The following is a 22,434-nucleotide window of genomic DNA, read 5'->3' on the forward strand; positions in this document are numbered from 1 at the left end:
ACATTTTGATTTTGAGTACCTTTATTAGGGTCAATGGTTGGTGTAGGTAGAGATTCTAGAGTTGGCTACATCCTCCTTGAATAGACTTTTTAAGTGGCACTGAAGTACCCCTCCTTCCTTTGAACAATAGACTCAATCTTAGTCATGGACTTAGGAGGAAATAATTATGGAGTATTATGGGGCATAGGGTGCAGGAGAAGTATTGGTTTTAGAAAATGGAAAGGTTAGATCATGAAAAAATTCCTTTTGTGAAGGGCTCCCCTTGAAGATAAGGTTAGGAGAAGAAAGGTGGTTGTTCGTTAAACGTGACATCCATAGATAAAAAAGCCCTCTAGAAATTGGGATGATAATACTTATATCCCTTTTTATTATATGATAATCAATGAATATACATTTAAGAGTTTGGGGATCCAGTTTAGTCCAACCACAACAAACTCGAATATTTTGGGGTCATTCGACTAAAATCATCAAGAAGTGGGTAGAATTGAATGAGGATTTATGAGCTCTTTGAAATCAAGCACTCTAGAAGGTAGTCTATTGATAAGATGAGCAACAGTTAAAACAACCTCTCCCCAATATCTTTGGAACATTCATTTGAAAAATTAAGGCTCTAGTTTCCTTTAGCAAATTTGAAAAATTTGCTGTCTTTTTTTTTTTTTGTTGTACTGTATCGGTATAAGAGGATTGGTAAACAATTCCTTCTTTTTTGAAATATGGTGATAGACATTGGTTGAAGTACTCTCTTCCATTATCAGATCTCGCTATTTAGATTTTGACAGCAAATCGGGTTTTTACCATTCTATGAAAAGGAGGGAAAATTGTGCTAACATCATATTTGTGTTTCATAAGATACACTTATGTGACCCTTATGCAATCATCAATAAAAGACAAACCATTTTTCCATAGAAATACTTTAAATTTGAGCAAGTCCCCAAACATTTGTGTTGATTAGACTAAACGGGACAAAAATTTTATTATTGCTTAAAGGGAGTGTGACACATTATGTTTAGCGAATTCATAAACATCACAATGAAAATTTTGAATATCTAATTTTTCAAACATGGTAGGAAACATCCTTTTTAACAAAGAAAAATTTGGATGACCAAGATAGAAATGGGATAATCAAACTTAAGTCTTATTGGTAGTGTGTTCTTTTAACAGGTAGGATGAATGGATAGAATAATGCCTGCCACTTGCCGCTTCAAGAAAGAACAAGCTTCTTTTTCACAAGCTTTCTTAATCATCTTCCCCTAGGGCAGCCTTGAAAAACACATTTAGAAGATGTAAATTCATCGAGCAATTAAGGTCTTCGGTAATTTGAAGAATTAACAACATATTTTCTGGCAACTTGGGAACATGTAAGACAATTTTCAAGGTTAAGGATGATGAAATGGAAATGTGACCCTAGCCAACTATACAGACCAAAGTTCCATTAACAATCTTTATTTTTTGGTTTTGAGGACAAGGAATATAATTGGAAAAGGACTTGGACAAAGTGTTAATATGGTTTGAAGCCCTTGAATCTATGATCCAAGTGCTTGTAAACTGATTTCTAAAGGCACCATGGGCTTGGGAATACATACTTATCTGGAAAATGATAGGAACATCCTGGTTTTCAAGTTATGAAATAAATTGCCTCAGCTTATCAATCTCCTTCTTGTTGAACTCACAACATAACTCTAGGACCTATAACTTGAATTTCCTTCCCTGCCACCATTATTTTTTCCAAAGAAATTTAGAGGCTTGTCATGAAGCTTCCAAAGATTTTCCCTAGTGTGATGATTCTTGTGGTAGTAGCTACAGCAAAGTGAGTCCTTTTCAATCGGTTTTACCCTCTCCATCTTTCCTGAATTTGCAGCTTTGGGAGCAGCAATAGTGGCAGCCATGGTTCCATCATTAACATTTGACTTAGAGATAGACAATGTAGAACCGTCCATAGAATTAGAATTAGAATTAGAATTTTCGAGCATCACATTCCTTTGTCCCTCTTCTCCTCCTACAATAGCAAATACTTCATTCAATGAAGGCAACACATCTCTCCTAAGATTTTTGAATAATTGATCAAATTCACCATTCAAATGAGCGAAAAAAATAAAAAATTATCTTTCTCAATAAACTCTTGGTATATCATTGCATCCTTGCTACATTCCATCTTCAAACTTTGATAATGATCCAACTCAATCCATAATATATCCCTTTATAACCTTGTAATACTTAGTTACATATAGGGTACCTTGTTTGGCATCATGGATTTTTATCTTAAGTTCATAAATCTTAACAACATTGCACCTTGGAGTAGGTTTGACAAATTGCATCCCAAATTTCCTTTGTTGTGAAGAGAAACATGCAAATACGATTGATTTCTGGTTGCGTGGAGTTTCCATAACCAAGTCATAATTTGAGAATCTTCGTCATCCCAAGAGGAGACAAACTTTGGGTCATCCTTTCTAATTGTAGGACAAGAAGATGATTTAGCTTCCCCTTTCCTTTAATATATGTTTTCACCAATTGAGATCATTATAGATAATTTCCACCATTAAGTTTGAAGGAACCAATGACATTTTGATTGTCACCAAGAGTTGTGAACTGGGTGGCTTTTTGGGTTTTGGGAATATGGAGAAGAAAAACAATATAAGTCTCAAAGCCTGTTAGTATTAAAGAAAGTTAAGTTACCAGCAATTAAGGTTGGTCTAGATAGCAAGGAATAAGATAAGAAATGTTGGTCTGGGATTAAATAAATTTCTGTTCAGTGAGACACAGTAGGCTCAGTAGGCTTATGGCTAAGCAATGAAGGTTTGGCTGTGCCTGAGCAATGAAGGCTCTATGGTGGGAAGAGGGATCTTGGTAGAGTTAGTTTTCATCCTCGAATACCATATTAAATATTCAGGGTTTTAAGAATTTCTCCTTGCATTGCTTCAATAGAATCATAACAAATACATACGAATTGTAGGCAGTCAGAAACATATAAAAAGGAAGGAGCTTATTTCTAGGCTTCTAGCCTAGGAAATCTCTTTTTTTTTTTTAAAAAAAAAAAAGAATCAATCAACTAAACTAGCAAGGAAAAAACTTAATTCATAAATATCTCCAGGTTGGTACGTCTTCATATAGGCTGTGCATATTTTCCAACAACTTGTTCTCTACAATACTTTATGAAACTCTCATATGTCCATTCCATGGAGGCTCTGGATTCATTTTTACTTTTTGTTCAACCTAAACATTGTGTGATTGATGTTGAAATTTTAACTTTCCTATCTTCACTGTAGTATCCAATATGACTTCACATAAAGCAAATTAAGCTGACAATTTGATTGGTGACAAATAAAATAATTAAAATGCACTCCAATTTACTTCTTCAATAGAAAATCTCTAAAACAAAGAGGATTTTTTTTTTTTTTTAATTGGTGAATGGCAATTAATAAACAATACATGGCTTACTTCAATCAACTGAAGGTTGTCACATAATTAACATGGACGTGAATGATACTTCAGAAGCCTCAGGGTATCCATTATAGACTAACAGAAAATCTCAATCTACAAAACCATTGACACAGTTGGAGTGTAGGGACATGATTGAGTGATAGCAAAAAAGATCTTCTAGAACTTGGTGATTTTATTGAAGAAAATAACCAAATATTATGACTTATGAAGTCTTACTAACTCTGGAGAATATCAAGGACCTTAGGAAATAAAAAAGAATACCACCTAGAAATAATAGGAAAGAGCAACTAAATAGGGTTTCATAGTCGACATAGTCCTAGAAATACAATTTGTTAGCTGTAGATAACATGAAAACCAATTAGGAAACCCAAAAGGAAATTAAACCTAAAGATAGGGCATGTAAAAAAATAGGAAAGCTAAAAAATTCAAAATCTAAAAAAATAATAATAATTAAAAAAAAAAAAAAAGCCTATCTTCATGAACCAAGGCTACATCACCTATTTTGCTTAAATATTTTTTTTAGACTCCCTGTTATTATGAATTTTTGGTTAGAAGCTCAAAAACTTTGTTTTATATATTCAATGACATTGGTGACATCCATTAACAATTGATTGGTACTGACCTTGATATCCAAGTAGGTCATTAGGTTTTCTTGTTTCTCTATTTTGAAACTTTTTACCAGTCAAAGTTCATGTTCATTCTCAAAAAGCTTATACACATGCAATTTTATTGACAGAAAAGCTGGTTGAAGAACAGAGGGAGTTTGATGCTGTGATTTCTTTGGAGGTAAATTGTTATGTGCATTATACACAGTCACATTAGTCCATTGAATTCTTCACAAGTTTTGGGTTAGATGATTTATAACCAAGTCATTAGACCTTTTTGAATGGAACTCTGTTAGTTGAACATATTTCCATTTTGCTACCTCTGATCTGTAGGTTGCTTGAATCTATAGTTGATTGGATCTGTAAAGTAGGATATTTTAAATGGTATATTTGTGTATATCTAGCATGCAAGGGTGTAGGTAACATATATGTATATATATATATATATATATATATATGTCTAGTTGAGGCTGGATGCCTAGTGAAGTTCTTCTTATGGATGACTTTGTGGTGATTGCAGAGTAATTTTATAAATGTCAATGTCCTTTTTTGCTAGCCTCTGCCCCCTTTAAAGCCTTCCAATTATAGCAATGCTGCCTTTTCTGTTATGCCCAAGTAGATGCCAGGGATTAAATGGCCCCACTAGTCTATATGCTAGTTCTAAAACCTGTTTTTCATGTATCCCACCTGTAGTTAGAGAGGCCATATTGAGATTGCCTCACTCTGGTTGCTTGATGTGGTCTTAGAGGCAGTTAATCATGTAAAAAGTTATGATGGTAAAAATTGGCTGTATGGATTTTGTGTGTGGGAATTTGTATTGTTTTATGCATATATGAGTGTTGAGTGGGGTATTGCCCCAGGTAATGCTAAGTGTTTGGTATGGTGGTTTGTTACACTTGATATTACATGTGTTAATATGAAAAGAAAAGCATGGTACACTAGCGTATAGCTCCCAAGTAGGGGAACACATTTAAAGTTTCATCCCATGCTATTTGCCTCTTAAACCTCCAAAAAAAGGTATATTCTTTGTATTGGAAGTGCTACCTGCCTTGGCCAAACCAAGATCAAGTCAATTTGACCTTCACTTGATTCTTGGTTCATTACATGCTGACCCTTCAATTTAACGGTTTCAAACCAAAGTCTGCCGAAGTTGCATTTCATGTCTCAAGTTCAAAAGCGGATGTACCTGATATACATGAGATGTGTAGTTTAAGTTTCAGCTTTTCATTTTAAATGTTATTGCCAACCAAATAATTGTAAGAAACCACTTGCAATTTTTAATTTTTGAAAATATGTGCCAGGATTGATGGAAACACCTCTTAAAGATATAGACTGATAGTTTGGATGATTTGTCTCATTCTCACTTTGCCTCCTTTATCTGAACTGATTGAGTTGCATCCAGTATGCTTGTCAATTGATATTTTTTATTTAAGGTAATTGAGCATGTAGCGGATCCTGCTGAATTCTGCAAATCCCTGGCAGCATTAACTGTCTCTAATGGAGCTACTGTGGTATCAACTATTAACCGTTCTATGAGATCATATGCAACTGCCATCGTTGCAGCTGAGTACATCCTTCATTGGGTATGCTGCTTTTACTCACTTTGTTGCTTGTGTCGGTTGTTGAATTTCTTTATAGTTTCTCTGCATTGCTGCAGAATATTTTCATGGGTATTGAACTTGGTATTCTGGCACCATAGGTTTCTAATTTCTTCTTTTGAGTGTATCTATTTTCTTCAAATATTTTTATGCTTTCTTTTCAAATATATATTTTGACTTAAGATTCACTGCCATAAGTGTGACAATTTGAAGTGTAATCTTCACATAGACACCTTAGTATTGAACTTGTTATCCATGCTTCAAATAGTTCTTGTAAACCATCAGTAAGCTTTTGAAGTTGGTGGAACTACTAACATTTGTAGTGTGTCCTACTCATGATGAACTTGATCCTTTCAAACTCAGTATCTTAAAAGCAAGAAAAATGCAATTGGGTTCTGTTTCTGAACCTGGTCTATTCATTCACCATTGCAGTGTTCTCCTGTGGACTTGAAATTGATCCATAAAGTTAATGGGCAATTTGATATCCCATGAAATGAAACATCCAATTTTTTGGAAACCTCTGAAAGGGAGCCATCTGTAAACAAAATACTGGATGTCAAGCCCCAAGAACAACCTATACAGGCTAATGAAATTAATTGATTTAGAATTTCATAGTACTCAAGTACATTTCTTTGCCATGTATAGACATTGGCTTTCAAGAATTGAAATTGTTTTTGTTATTGCTTGCATTTGGGCTGTCGATTCCACTTCATGAGACTCATTCTAGGAGATGGATTTGATCTCTGAATGCTATGGAGAGCAAAATGAAAGGATTTTGTATCTATAGAATGTCCAAGATGCCCTTAAGCTATGGTGTCTTTCAATCAAAGTTGTCCAGTCCACTCAATATGCTGCACATGGCCCACATGATACAATCTGCCCACTGAAACCATGTTATTGAATTCTTACCTTGTAAAGAAGTTTTGAAATTGATTGAAGTATTTTGACTTGATTTAACATCGAGGAAATTTGCTGTTCTAGTAAATAAGTAGATGAATTTGCACATCTAATTTAATTTCTTTTTTTTTCTGCTCCACAATTTTTTTTGTTTGTTTGTTTTTTTTTTCTTTGAAAATCATCATGGATAATCCTAATTCCAATTTTTCTCTATACCATATGCTACTTAAATCCCTTTCTGATATGATTCGGAAAGAAATTTTTTGTAGTCTTGATATATGAAACTACCTAGAGGGGGGTGAATTGGTAGTCCAACTAACTCTTTATTGCCAACTTTGGTTTGTCCTTTAAGATTAATTATTTATTGGGAGCAAATCATATCATATGCATAAATAAAATTGAGTGCTTGAATGAATACAAAATATAATGTGGAAAAACCACCTAGCAATCCCTAGGTGTAAAGAAACATGGATAGTCTCCTGATCGCGAAATAATCCACAAATTATGAGAAAATGGTAAACAGATTACCTGATTGGATGTACCTACTTTATAGGTTCTTATACCACTAGCACCTACATTTGTTTTCCACATCCCCAATGCAACACTTCCCCGTGCTCCTTGTGGATCCCTTAGTCTTTATTGAAATTTGATGTTGAGAATCTCTAACCTTTGTTTAAGCTGAATGTACTTACAAGAAGATCTTGAAAGATTTGAGTGATGGAAGATCAAGCTTTGGATATGACAGTTTCTCTCTTAGGGTCTTGTCTCAAAGTCCACAAATTTTCAATAAAACATACCCTTTTATACTTGAAAAACCTTAGAATTCCATTGTGGAGAGTTTTTCAATTTTAAAACATTCAAAAAACCGTAGTATAAAACATTCCAAAAGCATATATATATGTATGTATGTATTTCCAAATTGAAACTGAATTAGGAAACAAAAAAAAACGAGGACTGTTTGAAAGCCTGAGAGAGGATGTTTGAATGCTCGCTAGCGCGTTTGAACGTCCAAGGTCACCATCTCCCAATTTCACTATTTTCAGGCTTTGTTTTCATGCTATTTTAACTCAGAACATGTAATATTCCAAGAGCTTTACCATACCAAACACTCATCCTTCAAATTTGACAACTCTTAATCAACTCAAATCCAAATCTGATGATGTTTGAAGTTATTTGAAACAAATAAGACGTAAGGAAGTCAGTTGCATCTAATCAATAAGAAAGGGAACAAATTTGTTGTGAAAAGAGAGAAAAGGGAGAATCCCTAATTTTTGTTATTAAAAACTATTATTAATACACATTGGACTTGGGTATATATATATATACATGCTAGTGGGACCCACAATACAATAAGGAAAAAAAAAGGAAAAATAAATAACTGAAATAACTGTACACTATCTAACACTCCCCCTCAAGCTAAAGCATATATGTTATATGCACCAAGCTTGTTACAAATGTATTTAATTTTAGGACCTCTAAGAGATTTAGTAAAAATATCTACTAGTTGATCATTTGAATTGACAAAACTAGTCACCACACATCCTGATGCGATCTTCTCTCTAATGAAGTGACAGTCAACTTCAATGTGTTTGGTCCTTTCATGGAAGACTGAATTGGATGTAATATGCAAAGCGGCTTGGTTGTCACAGATGAGCTTCATCTGTTCATCCTTTCCAAATCTCAACTCCCGAAGAAGATGTTTCAGCCATATGAGTTCACATGTTGCCAGAGTCATAACTTGATACTCGGCTTCAACACTTGATCTGGCCACTACATCTTGTTTCTTACTCTTCCAGGATATTAGGTTACCTCCAATAAAAACACAATACTCGGAAGTGGAACGTCTATCTGTGGGTGAGCCAACCCAATCTGCATCTGTGTAACCAACAACCTAGGTATGACCTCTGTTCTTGTACAACACACCTTGGCCTGGTGTGCTTTTGATATATCGAAGAATGCGGATTACAGCATCCCAATTGCTATCACATGGTGATTGTAGGAATTGACTAACAACATTTACAGGAAAAGAAATGTTTGGACGAGTAATGGTGAGGTAGTTCAGTTTACCTACAAGTCATCGATATCTCCCAGGATCTCCTAAAGGCTCCCCCCGTCCTAGTATAAGTTTGACATTTAAATCCATAGGAGTGTTTACCGGTTTACAGTCTAACATACCGGTTTCTTCCAAGATGTCTAAAGCATACTTCCTTTGGGAAAGAATCACACTAGAACTGGATTGAGCTATCTCAATCCCTAAGAAATACTTGAGTTTTCCTAAGTCTTTAGTCTGAAAGTGGGTAAAAAGGTGTTGCTTTAGTTTCTGATCACTGCCTGTAATGACGATGTCTTCCACATAAACTACCAGATAAATACACTGCCCCGAAGAGTTATGATGATAGAAAACGGAATGGTCTGCTGTACTGCAAAACATGCCAAACTCCTGAACAACAGAACTAAAACGGTTAAACCATGCTCGAGGAGATTATTTCAAGCCATATAGAGAACGGCGTAACCTGCACACTAAACCAGACTCCCCCTGAGCAACAAAACTAGGTGGTTGCTCCATATAAACTTCCTCAGCAAGATCCCCATAAAGGAAAACATTTTTAATATCTAACTGATAAAGAGGCCAAGAACGCATAGCAGCCATGGAGAGCAATAGACGAACAGAAGTTATCTTGGCAACAGGAGAGAAAGTGTCACCATAATCAGAACCATAAACCTGAGTATAGTCTTTTGCAACTAAGTGGGCCTTAAGGTGATCAACCTGACCATCAGGGCCAACCTTAACTGTGTAGACCCAACGACAACCAACTGTAGATTTACTAGAGGGTAAAACAATAAGATCCCAAGTGTCATTGGAGTGTAAAGCAGTCATTTCATCTACCATTGTCTGTCGCTAGCCTGGATGGGAAAGAGCCTCAGGGGTGCTCTTGGGAAAAGAAACAGAAGATATAGCAAAAACAAATGCAGAATAGGGTGAAGATAATCGATGGTAATTCAAAAAATTGTAAATGGGATGAAGATTACGAGTAGATCAATTACCTTTCCGAAGAGCAATGGGTAAGTCAGCAGAAGGAGGCAGAGCTGGGGCAGGAGAAGCCGAAGGGATAGGAAGTGAGTCAGTAGGTACCTCAGCTAAAGAAGGAGGAACAATGACACGATGATGGCGATGATAAACCTGAAGTGGGCAAGAAGGCACTGCATCAGGTGGGGAGATAATGGGAAGGGATAAGACTTCAGAAACAGGAAGAGACTCAGAGGTGGAGAAGAATGGTGAGTCCTCAAAGAAGGTGACATCAACGGAGAGAAAGTAACGATGAGTCTCAGAGGGATAACAACGATAACCCTTTTGAAGTCTGGAGTATCCCAAGAAGATGCATTTTGTGGCTTTGGCAGAAAGTTTGTCTTGTCCAGGAGTAAGAATATGAACAAAGCAAGTACAACAAAAAACACGAAGAGGAAGGAAATAAAGTGGTTGGTCAGGGAAAAGAAAGGAAAGAGGAATCTGATCGTGTAATGCAGATGAGGATAAACGATTAATCAAATAACATGTTGTAAGAACAGCGTCCCCCCAAAAACGAAAAGGAACATTACAATGGAGAAGGAGAGTGCGAGCTGTCTCAACAAGATGTCGATTCTTACGTTCAACTACCCCATTTTGTTGAGGAGTATGAGCACAAAAAGACTGATGAAGGATCCCATGTTGGGACATAAATGAAGTAAATGGTGCAGAAAAATATTCCTTGGCATTGTTACTGTGTAACACACGAATAGAAATATTGAACTAGGTTTGGATTTCAACATAAAATTCCTAGAAAATAGAGAATAACTCAGCTCGATTTTTCATTAAAAATAACCAAGTACATCGAGAATAGTCATCAATGAAAGTGACAAAATACTGAAATCTTAAAGTAAACGCGGCCCGACAAGGACCCCAAACATCAGTGTGGACAAGTTCAAAAGGAGACTTTGCCCGATTATTCAAACGCTTTGGGAACGAGACACGAGTATGTTTCCCAAGCTGACAGGACTCACACGTAAGCGATGACAAAGATGAAAAACGAGGGACCATTTTCTGGAACTTGGATTGAGTAGGGTGGCCCAGGCGACTGTGGATGAGGAGGGGAGCATCAGTGGAAATGCAAACTGCAGGAGTTGAAGGCGAGGTGAGGTGATAGAGGCCTTGAGACTCACGTCCTATGCCAATCGTCTTTCCCATACTCCGGTCCTGCAAGGTCACAAATTTATCAGAAAAAGTAATAGAGTAGTTAAGAGTACGAGTGATTTTGCTGATGGAGATAAGATTAAAGGAACACTCAGGAGTATAAAGGACAGAAATGAAAGGTAGAGAAGGGAGAGGATGTGCCAAACCAATGCCTTTAGTCACAGTTTGAGAACCATTAACTAAGGTAACAGTAGGTAAGGCAGAGGTAGTAGTAATAGAAGAGAAAAAATTCTTATTACCAGATATGTGATCAAAAGCTCCAGAATCTAGAATTCAAGGTCCAAGAGAAGATGTGTGGGTAAGACAAGCAGAAGTATTACCAGTTTGGGCAACAGAAGTAACAGAAGCTGACTTGGTGGCTTGATAGCGGAGATAGTCATCATACTCACTGTCAGTGAAGGAAATACCCTGAGATGTGGAGGAGCTCAGAGGCTGAGGCGGCTGAGGATCAGATGACTGGGCCACGTGGGCAGTGCAGGGAGGCCGCCCATGTAACTAATAACACCAATCACGAGTGTGGCCAAGCTTATTGCAATAGGTGCAATGAGGACGTTGGCCTCTACCTCGGTTACCACCGCGTCCTCCTCGAGAGTTAGTTTGAGAAACTAACACAAAAGAATCTGAAGTGTTATCAGATGGCAAAGTCTGAGTGGAGGAGATACGGAGGAGGCGAGCAAACACATCATCCAAGGATGGAACGGAGGAACTGCCAAGAATCTGATCGCGGACGGTCTCAAGATCTGGACGGAGGCCAATAAGCGTAAGAACCATGAAGAACTTGTCAATCTGTGTTCGTTGATCCCTAACATCAGTAGTAAGAGGCATCACGGTCAAGAATTCCTCCTTAAGAGAGGCAATCTGGCCAATATAAGTAGATAAATCCATGTCTTGTTGTCTGACATTGACAATAGAAGAAGCCACCTTATAAAGACGTTGGATATCATTCGTGTATAGCCCTTTTGCCTGATTCCAAAATTTAAAGCATGTTTTGTACGCCCGTAGAGGAAGCAGAATCTTAGGATCAACTGATTGCTATAACACACTACATAACTGTGCATCTATCTTCCTCCATTGTACTCTGTCAACCTCAGGGATATCCGTCTCCTGCATAACAAGGTGATCCTCATAACCTTGACCCATAAACCAAAGCTCCATAGAGGCAAACCAGGACAAATAATTTTCATTGCCAACCAATTGCTCCAAAGTAATCATAGGAGATCTAGATATAACAGAGGAAAAAATGGAACTTTTAGTAGTCATATCTACTTATCTGGAGAACGAAATATGTTTGGATCGAAGAGAGCCCTAATATGGCTTCAGATTGCGGCTGAAAGAAGAAAAACCGAGGATTCGCAACTGTGAGAGACCAAATAGTAAAGAAAAACAAATGTGGCACTACTGGAAAGGTAAAAGAACACTTCCCAAGACATGTGCAGGGCTCGGGGTGGAGAGGAAGTCACCGAAGGTGGCCGAAAAGGCTGTTTAGAGGGCCGGCGGAGACAAAAACCCAAAAAAAAAATGCACTTGCAGGGCTCGGATGGCACAAGTGTAGATGGAGAGTGGCTAGACGGCGTCAGGCGAGGCTAGAGGTGGAAGCGCGTTGCTGGAAATTGCTCCATGCGCCCTCACGCACCGGCGCATGAGGTTCAGGCCACCGGAGAAGAAACGCGCGTGGCCGGCGCGTGACTGAGATTCTCCTTCCAATGCCTTGACAAAACTTGAAGATCTCCTCCTTGCGCACCTGATGATATGGTTGATGTTGAAAAAGGACTTCGCCGGAAAAAGTCGCCGGCGGTTTCTGTCGGCGATACAATTGACCAGAAAGCTTTAGGAGATGGGGAAGGTGACTGAAATAAAACACGGTCACTGAAAGGTTTCCCAGAATTGATTCATGGATAAACCGGAAATGATTAGGGTTTTTTTTTTTTTTTCCCTAAGCTTTGATACCATGTGAAAAGAGAGAAAAGGGAAAATCCCTAATTTTTGTTATTAAAAACTATTATTAATACACATTGGACTTGAGTATATATATATATATATATACTAGTGGGACCCACAATACAACAAGGAAAAAAAAAAAGAAAAAAAAAGTAAATAACTAAAATAACTGTACACTATCTAACAATTGCCAACTAAACAAATACTCCAACATATTCAATTAGTCAAATATTTCTGGAATGGGCTGGTGAACTGCCAATCAAATAAGTATGACCCAAGATGCTTGACCTGTCAATTTCTGAAGAGTTTTTTACAAATTCTAAAAAATGTGAGTGCACTTTGTTGTGTGGATGACAAGGCAATTATTCAATAGTAGTCTCCACTCTTAACATATGTACACAAGGAAAATCCTAAATAACTTGGAATTCATCACTCATGAGATGAGCTGCAGATGCTTTATGATAAGGATGAACTTCTATTTCTTTCCAAATCCAACTCCTCTTACATGTCTTTTAACCATGTTCTAGCTCTACTTGTTACCATGGTTAAAAGAGGAAATAGCTGAGAAATGTAAATTGTGACAATGTGTAGCCTGAAAAGTGGATGTTCACATATGATATGGTTAAAACAATGTAGGGTTGAATGCAAAACCTATATAGAACCTTATTCCCAAATAATGTGCTGCTGAAACATATGAGAACCCTAAATGTTAAGAAGACGCTAGAACAGTTCTACTTGAGGCCTTGAGCGTAACCAAAACATTTAGGCTATGTTTGGTTCCCAGAAAGTACTAAGGAAAGAAAAAAACTGTTAAGGAAAATGATTTTCTTATGTTTGGTTATCATGGAAAATACAAAAAAAAAAACAGATATAATTAAAATTAGTTAGAAACTTATGCATTTTTTAAATTATTTAATATTTACATAGAAAGATTTAAAATAAGTGAAATGAATTTAAAATAGCATATAAAAATAATTTATTAAGACTATGTTTGATTCCCAAAAAATTTAAGGGAAAATGTGAGGGAAAGAAAATGGAGAAAAAAAATTAGAAGGAAAGAAAAAATGAATAAAATTGAAAAAGGTTTAAATTAATAAATTATGTAGTTTAAAATTTGAGGGAAAGAAAATAAAGAGGCAAATTAGAAAGAAAGAAAACATGAAGGAAAATAAAAATAGTTTAAAATTAATAAATTGTTTGTATATGCTACTTCAAATTTGTTTCACTTATTTTAACTCTTCTATATAAATATTAAATAATTTTAAAATGTATAAGTTTCTAAATAATTTTAATTGTATTTGATTTTCTTTTGTATTTTTCATAATAAAACCAAATATGAGAAAATTGTTTTTCTTTAACATTTTTTTTCCTTTGTACTTTTTGAGGACCAAACATAGTCTAAAGAAAATCTTGATGTCCCATAAATTGATTTTTTATTTTTTGTTTTTATTTATTGGCAAACAACAGATCCATTACAGGTGCAAAACATATCCAAAACATATATAAAAGTTCCTTAAACTCCATAGAAAACTTGAAGCATTTTTCCTTTAAGTTTTAAGGTAGCTTATGTATTTGCTTCTCTGGGATGAACTCTGTTAACTATAGTCTCCCAGATGTTGGTATTAAATTGCAACTCTTTCATGCATCAGAGTTTTATACTTGAAAAGAAACTGATTAAGTAATTTAATTCTTCAATATGTATCTTACATTTTTGCTCCAGCAGTAAACCTTTTAGAGTTGATATATGCTATTATGCAGCTGCCTAAAGGTACTCATCAGTGGTCGAATTTCCTTACGCCCGAAGAACTAGTCTTGATTCTACAACGTGCTTCTATCACAGTGAGCCAAACATCTACCACTTGAATTGGCTAATCTGTTTTTAATTTATTGATTATATAAAAAATATACTGTATCATGGTTAATAAAAGCATTTTCCTTTTTGATTGGATTTGTACAGGTTCAAGAAATGGCTGGGTTTGTGTACAACCCCTTGACAGGACAATGGACTTTATCAGATGATATCAGTGTAAATTTCATTGCTTTTGGTACCAAAAATAGCCAATAAAGCCATGGAATATTAGCCTTATGTTGAAGGTAATTTCGCTTCTAAATTTAATGGTTTGTTGGGTGATCCCAACTCCACCTATTTGTGGACAGAATTGATCCTTTTATGGCCTCTAACAAAACACATCTAAAGACTGGTGCAAAATGTTTGATGGTGCATCAGTCAGTCTTTTCATTCAAAAGGAATTGCTGTATCTCATGGTGTGAGTTAGGTTGGACGAGGTAAATGCATGTTTGCATAACCCTAAGCCAACCTACCCACTAGTCTGGGTTAAAGACCGAACCCTGACCATAACCTTTAATTATTATATGTCAACAAATAAAATATGAATGGATGGTATGGCATGTAAGAGCAAGATTGTCCGGTAATATCCATCTTTTAAATACTGCTAGGTAATGTTGTATAAAACTGGCATAATCCCCTCCCCACCCCATGATGATTGGTACTTGGCGTCGGCTTCAACCTTTTTCTTGATTGTTGAGGTTACTATCAGAGCGAGATGATTTTGTGTTGTTCTGTGCAGGTTTGCTATGGGAGAGATGAATGCAGATTTCCTTAATTGCTCCAGAGTTGCCCAGTTCCAACCGAAGCCTAGGACTATACGTATATTGCTAACATGTAAGTATCCTGGAGAGGAAATTTGATTGTATATCACCCCAAACCCTGGCAAAAGAGGGGAGGAAAACCAGAAACTTTAGGATGGATTTGCAAGAAAGAATAAAGTGAATTGAAAGATCAAAGAGGTCATAGCAAGAATCAAGTTACCAACTGAGCTTCAAATAGGATATCATTTTTTTGATTATTTTTAATTTAATTATCTCAACGAAGAAATTTTATCATTAAACAAAAGCCTTCTCCCCAAGTGTTGTTACTTGTATTGTATGAGCCAATCTTGCACATTACGTTAAGCACAGCCTATAATAACAGAGGCAAAGAGTGAGCTTACTTACTGTTGAGCAGAGATAGAGAAAAAAAACGTCCCAAGTCCCAAATTCTCTTAGGAATGTTCTAGTACGGTACAATTGGGCTGTGGCTGTGGAGCAATTCATGTCACGCTCTGCCTGCCTCCCTGTAGAAAGTGACTGAGTGTTAGAGGGAGTGAATCTATCTTAATGGCAAAATTCTAAGGTACCAAACTAGTATTTATCAAATTTTAAATCAGGATTGTTGAAAGCATATGATGAAATATAGACGTCAGAATAACCATACAAGTATATTGGATTAGGGTGTGAGTAAATGAGACCGCGGCATAAAAAAAAAATGAGATGAAAATATAAATAAATGAATCCAAAGTATAATAATGCGGGATTAATGTATTAAGCAATAAGATTCATATCCAATACAAATGAATGAAATTTGGATATTAAAAAATGAAATTTAAATTATATACATGACAGTATTTGGTTGATGATTAAAATTATAAATGCGGTATCATTTGATTGATAATGCATTTTTTATCTGTCAAAAAAATAAAATATATTTCAATATTATAGCATACCCTTCTTGATGATGGCTTCATTCATTGTTATTTTATTTTTTTCAATGAGGTGGTGAAAGTATGAAATTTGGATCTATAACAAAGGTTGTCATAGTTTCTAATAATCACAAGAAGTTGTGATGACTATGACAGGTCCGACTCCAATCTATTGCATTGGATGGGCCAATTGTATCAGTCAACAGTTCCGGGTTTTCATTCTTCTCCCATTCTAATGTGGGATAAATGTTGAATGTGAGAGCTTGAACCAAAGACCTTGAATTTAATTTAAAGGATGATAAAGACACCACCGCCACTTACGTTATATCATTTAAACTAGCAAAGAATAAAAATAAAATAACATGATTCATTTCAAAAAATTTTGTAATAATATGTATATATGTATTTATGTGTGTGTGTGCGTGTGTTGTAAAACAAAGATAAATGTAACACAAATAAAGTAGTAGAGATAAATTGTATATTATTTTGATAATAATATATAATAAGAAAGAAGAAATCACGAAAGAGAATTGAGAAAGCTGAGAGAATGAAAGACAGAGAAAATGAGAGAAAGTAAGAAATTTATTTCTTACTTAGGGGATGCATACTATAGGGGATGGGAAGCCCTTTTATAGGCTTTCCACATGGCTTCCATTAATATTCCTATTAATGAATATAAATGGAACTCATAAATAACGTTAATGGTTTCCATTAATGAGTATTAATGGAAGTCATAAATAATATTTAATTAACATTTATTATAATTAATGTGGTGGCATTCATTACTTCAGTTATAACACTCCCCTTTGATGTCCGTCACATTGAAGAATATGCCTCATTAAAAACCTTGCTAATAAAAAACCCAACGGGAAAAACCTAGCAAAGGAAAAAAAAGTATAATATTCTTATAATTCTTTAAGTTGCTATTGATATGTTAGGATTGCCTTGTTAAAAACCTTACCAATAAAACCCAATAGGACAAAACCTAGACAAAGAGAAAAATAGTACAGTACATTAACACCATTTTACAAGCATACTCTCCCTCATATTGATATCCTTGAGTTGATGCATTCCAATCCTGTGTATTAACTTCTTGAATGTTAAGGTTGGCAATGATTTTGTGAATAAATATGCTAGATTATCACTTGAGTGTATTTATTGCACATCAATTTCACCACTCTTCTGGAGTTCATGTGTATAAAAGAATTTTGATAAAATATGTTTAGTTCTATCTCCTTTAATGTAACCCCCATGTTATTTGTGCAATGCATGCAACATTATCTTCAAATAATATTGTCGAGTCACCTTTGATAGAGGAAAGCCTGCATGATTATCGAATACGTTGGATCATAGATCTTAACCATATACATTCACGACTTGTTTCATGAATTGTCAATATTTCTGAATGATTTGATGATGTAGCCACCATTGTTTGTTTGACAGATCTCCATGAAATAGCAGTACCATTGCAATTAAACACATACCCTGTTTGTGACTTACCTTTATGTGGATCTGAAAGATATCTTGCATTTGCATATTCAAGCAACTGTTGCTTTAATTCCCTTGAGTAAAATAGACTCATATCAGTAGTTCCATGAAGATAATGCAATATATGTTTGATACCATTCCAATGCTTCAAGTTGGAGCGGAACTGTATCTTGCTAATAAACTAACAGAAAAAACAATGTTTGGATGTGTACAATTGGCAAGATGCATAAGTGCACCAATAACAATAAGATATGGTACTTCAGGACCAAGTAATTCTTCATTTTTTTTGCAAGGATGAAATGAGTCCTTTTTCACAAGTAATCGGAAAACCATTGGAGAATTTAATGGATGCACTTTATCCATATAAAAACACTTCAAAACTTTCTTAATGTATGTTGATTGATGTATTAAAACTCCATTTGGAAAATGTTCGATCTACAGGCCAAGACAAAATTTTGTTTTTCTAAGATCTTTCATCTTATATATCTTTTTTTCAAGTAATTTGTTGTTCTTGTGAGCTCTTCAAGAGTTCCAATAAGATTTAAGTCATCAACATACACTACAATAATTGCAAATTTGGTTTCTAATTTCTTAACGAAGATGCATGGGCATATAGGGCTATTCACATACCCTTCTTTTAGCAAGTAATCGCTAAGGCAATTGTACTATATGCGTCCAGATTGCTTTAATCCATACAAATATCGTTGTAATTTGATTGAGTACATGCTACGAGACTTTGTACTATTTGCTTCAAGCAATTTAAATCCTTAAGGGATTTTCATATATATATCATTATCCATGGATCCGTATAAATATGTTGTAATAACATCCACGAGACGCATATCCAATCCTTCTAAGACTGCTAAACTAATTAAGAAACGAAATGTGATTGCATCCATGACGGGAGAGTATGTTTCCTTATAGTCAATACTAGGTCTCTACTAGAAACCTTGTGCTACTAATCGCGTTTTATATCTTATGATCTCATTATTCTCACCGCGCTTTCGTGCAAATACCCATTTGTACCCAATAGGCTTTACATCTTCAGGTATTTCGACTATTGGTCTAAAAACTTTTCATTTTGTTAATGAGTTTAACTATGCTTGAATAGCTTCTTTCCATTTTGACCAATTATTTCTATGTCGACATTCTTCCACATTTCGTGGTTCAGAATCTTCATCATTTCTTATGATATTAGAGGCCACTTGGAAAGCGAAAATATTGTTAATAACAATATTATTTCGATCCATTTTTCTCCCGTGTGTACATAACTTACTAAGATCTCACAATTTTTACATACATGTGCCTCTTTAGGGGCTTCTTGTTCAATATGTTCCTTTTCAGGGACTTTTTGTTCAATATGTGCCTCTTCAGGGGCTTTCTACATTATTTGTGTCTCTTCTAGGGCTATAGATTTATCAATTTTAAACTGATCAACCATTTTGATGGCCTCTTCTAGAGTGCCAAGTTTTTCTTGTGTTCTTCTCTTCCGAGGAGTTACATCCTTTGATCTAACAAGTCTACCACGCTTTAAGCGTATCTTAGATTCATTTGTTAACTATTCTACAATGACAACAATCCGTGTTAGGGTATATGCAGCTAGGATATGTGACTTTGTCACTTTCTTTGTATCAATGAATGCATTTGGTAGTTGATTTGCAAGATTTTGCAAATGAATGATCCTTTGAACTTCTAGTTCACATTGATTTGTACAAAGATCAAGATGGGACATAGTAGATGTGTTCCAAGTAATTTCTTGTCATTCTTGAGGAATCGACTTTTCTCTCCTTAATGATGGGAAATTATTCTCATTAAAATGACAATCTGCAAAGCAAGCTATAAAAACATCGTCTGTCAAAGGTTCAAGATATCTTATGATAGATGAAGAATCAAAACCTACATAAATCTCAAGTCTTTGTTGGGGACCCATTTTAGTGCGTTGTGTAGGTGCAATTGGTACATATACTGCACAACCAAAAATTTGTAAGTGATAGATATTTGGTTGTTTTCCAAGCTTAAGTTGTGAAATGGAGTATTCATGGTAAGCTGTAGGTCGAATACGGATTAAAGTTGCAACATGCATAATAGTCCCCAGGCAGAAGTAGGTAATTTGGTTTTCATTAGTAATGTTCGAGCTATTAATTGGAGACATTTGATGAATGATTCTGCTAAACCATTTTGGGTATGAGTATGAGCAATAAGATGCTCAATATTTATCTCTACTGATATGCAATGGTCAATGAATGTTTGAGAAGTAAATTCGCCAGCATTATCAAGACATATTGTTTTAATTGGATAATCTAGAAATTGTGTTCATAATTTGATTATTTGTACAAGGAGTCTAGCAAAGGCAACGTTACGTGTAGAAAGGAGACAAACATGTGACCACCTAGTAGAAGCATCTATTAAGATCATAAAATAACGGAATGGTCCACATGGTGGATAGATAGGCCCACATATGCCCCCATATATTCTTTCTAAAAAGACTAGTGACTCAAATATGACTTTAGTAAAAGATGGTCTGACTATCAATTTACCTTGTGAGCAGGCAGCACATAAGTGTTCACTAGGCAAAAGAATTTTTTGGTTCTTTAGTGGATGCCCATGTGAGTGTTCAATTATTCGATGCATCATTGAAGACCCTATGTGACCTAGCCTGTCATGCCAAAGGACAAAAACTTTTGGGTCATTGAACTTCTGATTCACGACAACATATGATTCAATAGGCTTTATAGTTATATGATACAACCTAGAGGAGAAAGTCGGAAGTTCTTGCATTATAAGCTTCTGGCCAGATATAATGGAAGTAATGTAAAGATATTCTACATTATCTTCATTCATAGTTTCAATATGATATCCATTTCTACGAATATCTTTAAAACTAGTCAAATTTCTTTTGAATTTGCTAAAATATAAAGCATCATTTATATGGAATCTAGTTCCATTTGGTAGCATTATGTTTGCTCTTCCAAAGTCTTCAACTAAGTTTGTAGTACCAGATATGGTACTTACATTAGCTTTTATTAATGTCAATTCGAGGAAATATCTTTTATCTCGAAGAAATATCTTTTATCTCAAAGAATTGTGTGCGTGGTTGCACAGTCTGCGAGACATACATCATCCTCATTCATCTTGAGACTAAATAACACATGGATTTTAGATATAACTAATATTAAAAAAACAAGGCATAATGCAAATAAAAAAAGAAAATTAATACTATATTATTTGATATATAAAGTAACATTAATCAATGTTAATCTTGTCATCATTTATTAAATAGTCTATTTTTTCACTAGGACCTCCAAAGAAATCAATGTCATAGTAGGTTAGGTCCAATCCATTACTATCGATAAAGTTTATCTCTATCTCTTTTCCTTTTGCTTTTATTAATGCTTGATAAAGGTCTACCAAATGTTTGGGCATACGACAGGTACGCGACCAATGCCCTTTCATACCACATCTATAACAATTATTCTCATGGTTCTTAGGAGGTTTATCTTGTAAACACTTCCATTTTCTTGTCTTGCGTTAGTATTATTCCACTTCTAGTGGTGCAATGAGGTTTTCCTTTTATGAGAATTTGATGAATTATTACTATAAGAACCATGGTATCAGGGATTTCTTCCACGACCGCGTCCACGTCCACGAGTAAGAAAATTCTTTCTTGCTTAGGGGATGCATATTACAGGGGATGGGAAGTCTTTTTATAGGCTTTCCAAATGGCTTCCATTAATATTCCTATTAATAAATATTAATGGAACTCATAAATAACATTAATGGTTTTCATTAATGAGTATTAATGGAAGTCATAAATAATATTTAATTAACATTTATTATAATTAATGTGGTGACATTCATTACTTCAGTTATAACACCCCCCCCCCCCCCCCCCCTTGGATGTCCACCACATTGAAGAATATGTCTTATTAAAAACCTTGCTAGTAAAAAAACCTTATGGGAAAAACCTAGGGAAGGAAAATAGTATAGTATTCTTATTATTCTTTAAGTTGCTCTTAGTATGTTAGGACTGCCTCGTTAAACACCTTGCCAATAAAACCCAGTAAGACAAAACCTGGACGAAGGGAAAAAGCGTACAGTACACTAACACCCTTTTACAAGCATACTCCTCCTCATGTCAATAACCTTGAGTTGACGCATTCCAATCTTGTGTATTAACTTCTTAAATGTTGAGGTTGACAATGATTTTGTGAATAAATCTACTAGATTATCACTTGAGTGTATTTATTGCACATCAATTTCACCATTCTTCTGGAGTTCATGTGTATAAAAGAATTTCGGTGAAATGTGTTTAGTTATATATCCTTTAATATAACCCCTTGTTATTTGTGCAATGCATGCAATATTATCTTCAAATAATATTGTCGGGTCACCTTTGATAGAAGAAAGTCCACATGATTCCCGAATATGTTGGATCATAGATCTTAGCCATATACATTTACGATTTGCTTCATGAATTGCCAATATTTCTGAATGATTTGATGATGTGGTCACCATTGTTTGTTTGACAAATCTCCATGAAATAGTAGTACCATTGGAATTAAACACATACCTTGTTTGTGACCTACTTTTATGTGGATCTGAAAGATATCCTGCATTTGCATATCCAAGCAATTATTGCTTTGATTCCCTTGAGTAAAATAGACCCATATTAGTAGTTCCACGAAGAAAGCACAATATACGTT

General features: G+C 35.2%; 1 protein-coding gene across 1 annotated transcript in view; it reads left to right on the top strand.

Annotated features, from left to right (window-relative positions):
- Positions 1 to 15,631, top strand: part of LOC109121384 (ubiquinone biosynthesis O-methyltransferase, mitochondrial) — a 47,381-nt gene extending 31,750 nt beyond the window's left edge. The window contains exons 6-10 of the mRNA XM_059738042.1: positions 4,175 to 4,224; positions 5,477 to 5,626; positions 14,463 to 14,543; positions 14,662 to 14,798; positions 15,293 to 15,631. Coding sequence (XP_059594025.1) covers positions 4,175 to 4,224; positions 5,477 to 5,626; positions 14,463 to 14,543; positions 14,662 to 14,769 — 389 coding nt within the window. The 3' untranslated portion in view covers positions 14,770 to 14,798; positions 15,293 to 15,631. The remainder of the gene's footprint in view (positions 1 to 4,174; positions 4,225 to 5,476; positions 5,627 to 14,462; positions 14,544 to 14,661; positions 14,799 to 15,292) is intronic.
- The last annotated feature ends 6,803 nt before the right edge of the window (positions 15,632 to 22,434 follow it).

Source organism: Vitis vinifera, chromosome 7 (assembly GCF_030704535.1).
Source record: "Vitis vinifera cultivar Pinot Noir 40024 chromosome 7, ASM3070453v1".
Taxonomy (NCBI): domain Eukaryota; kingdom Viridiplantae; phylum Streptophyta; class Magnoliopsida; order Vitales; family Vitaceae; genus Vitis; species Vitis vinifera.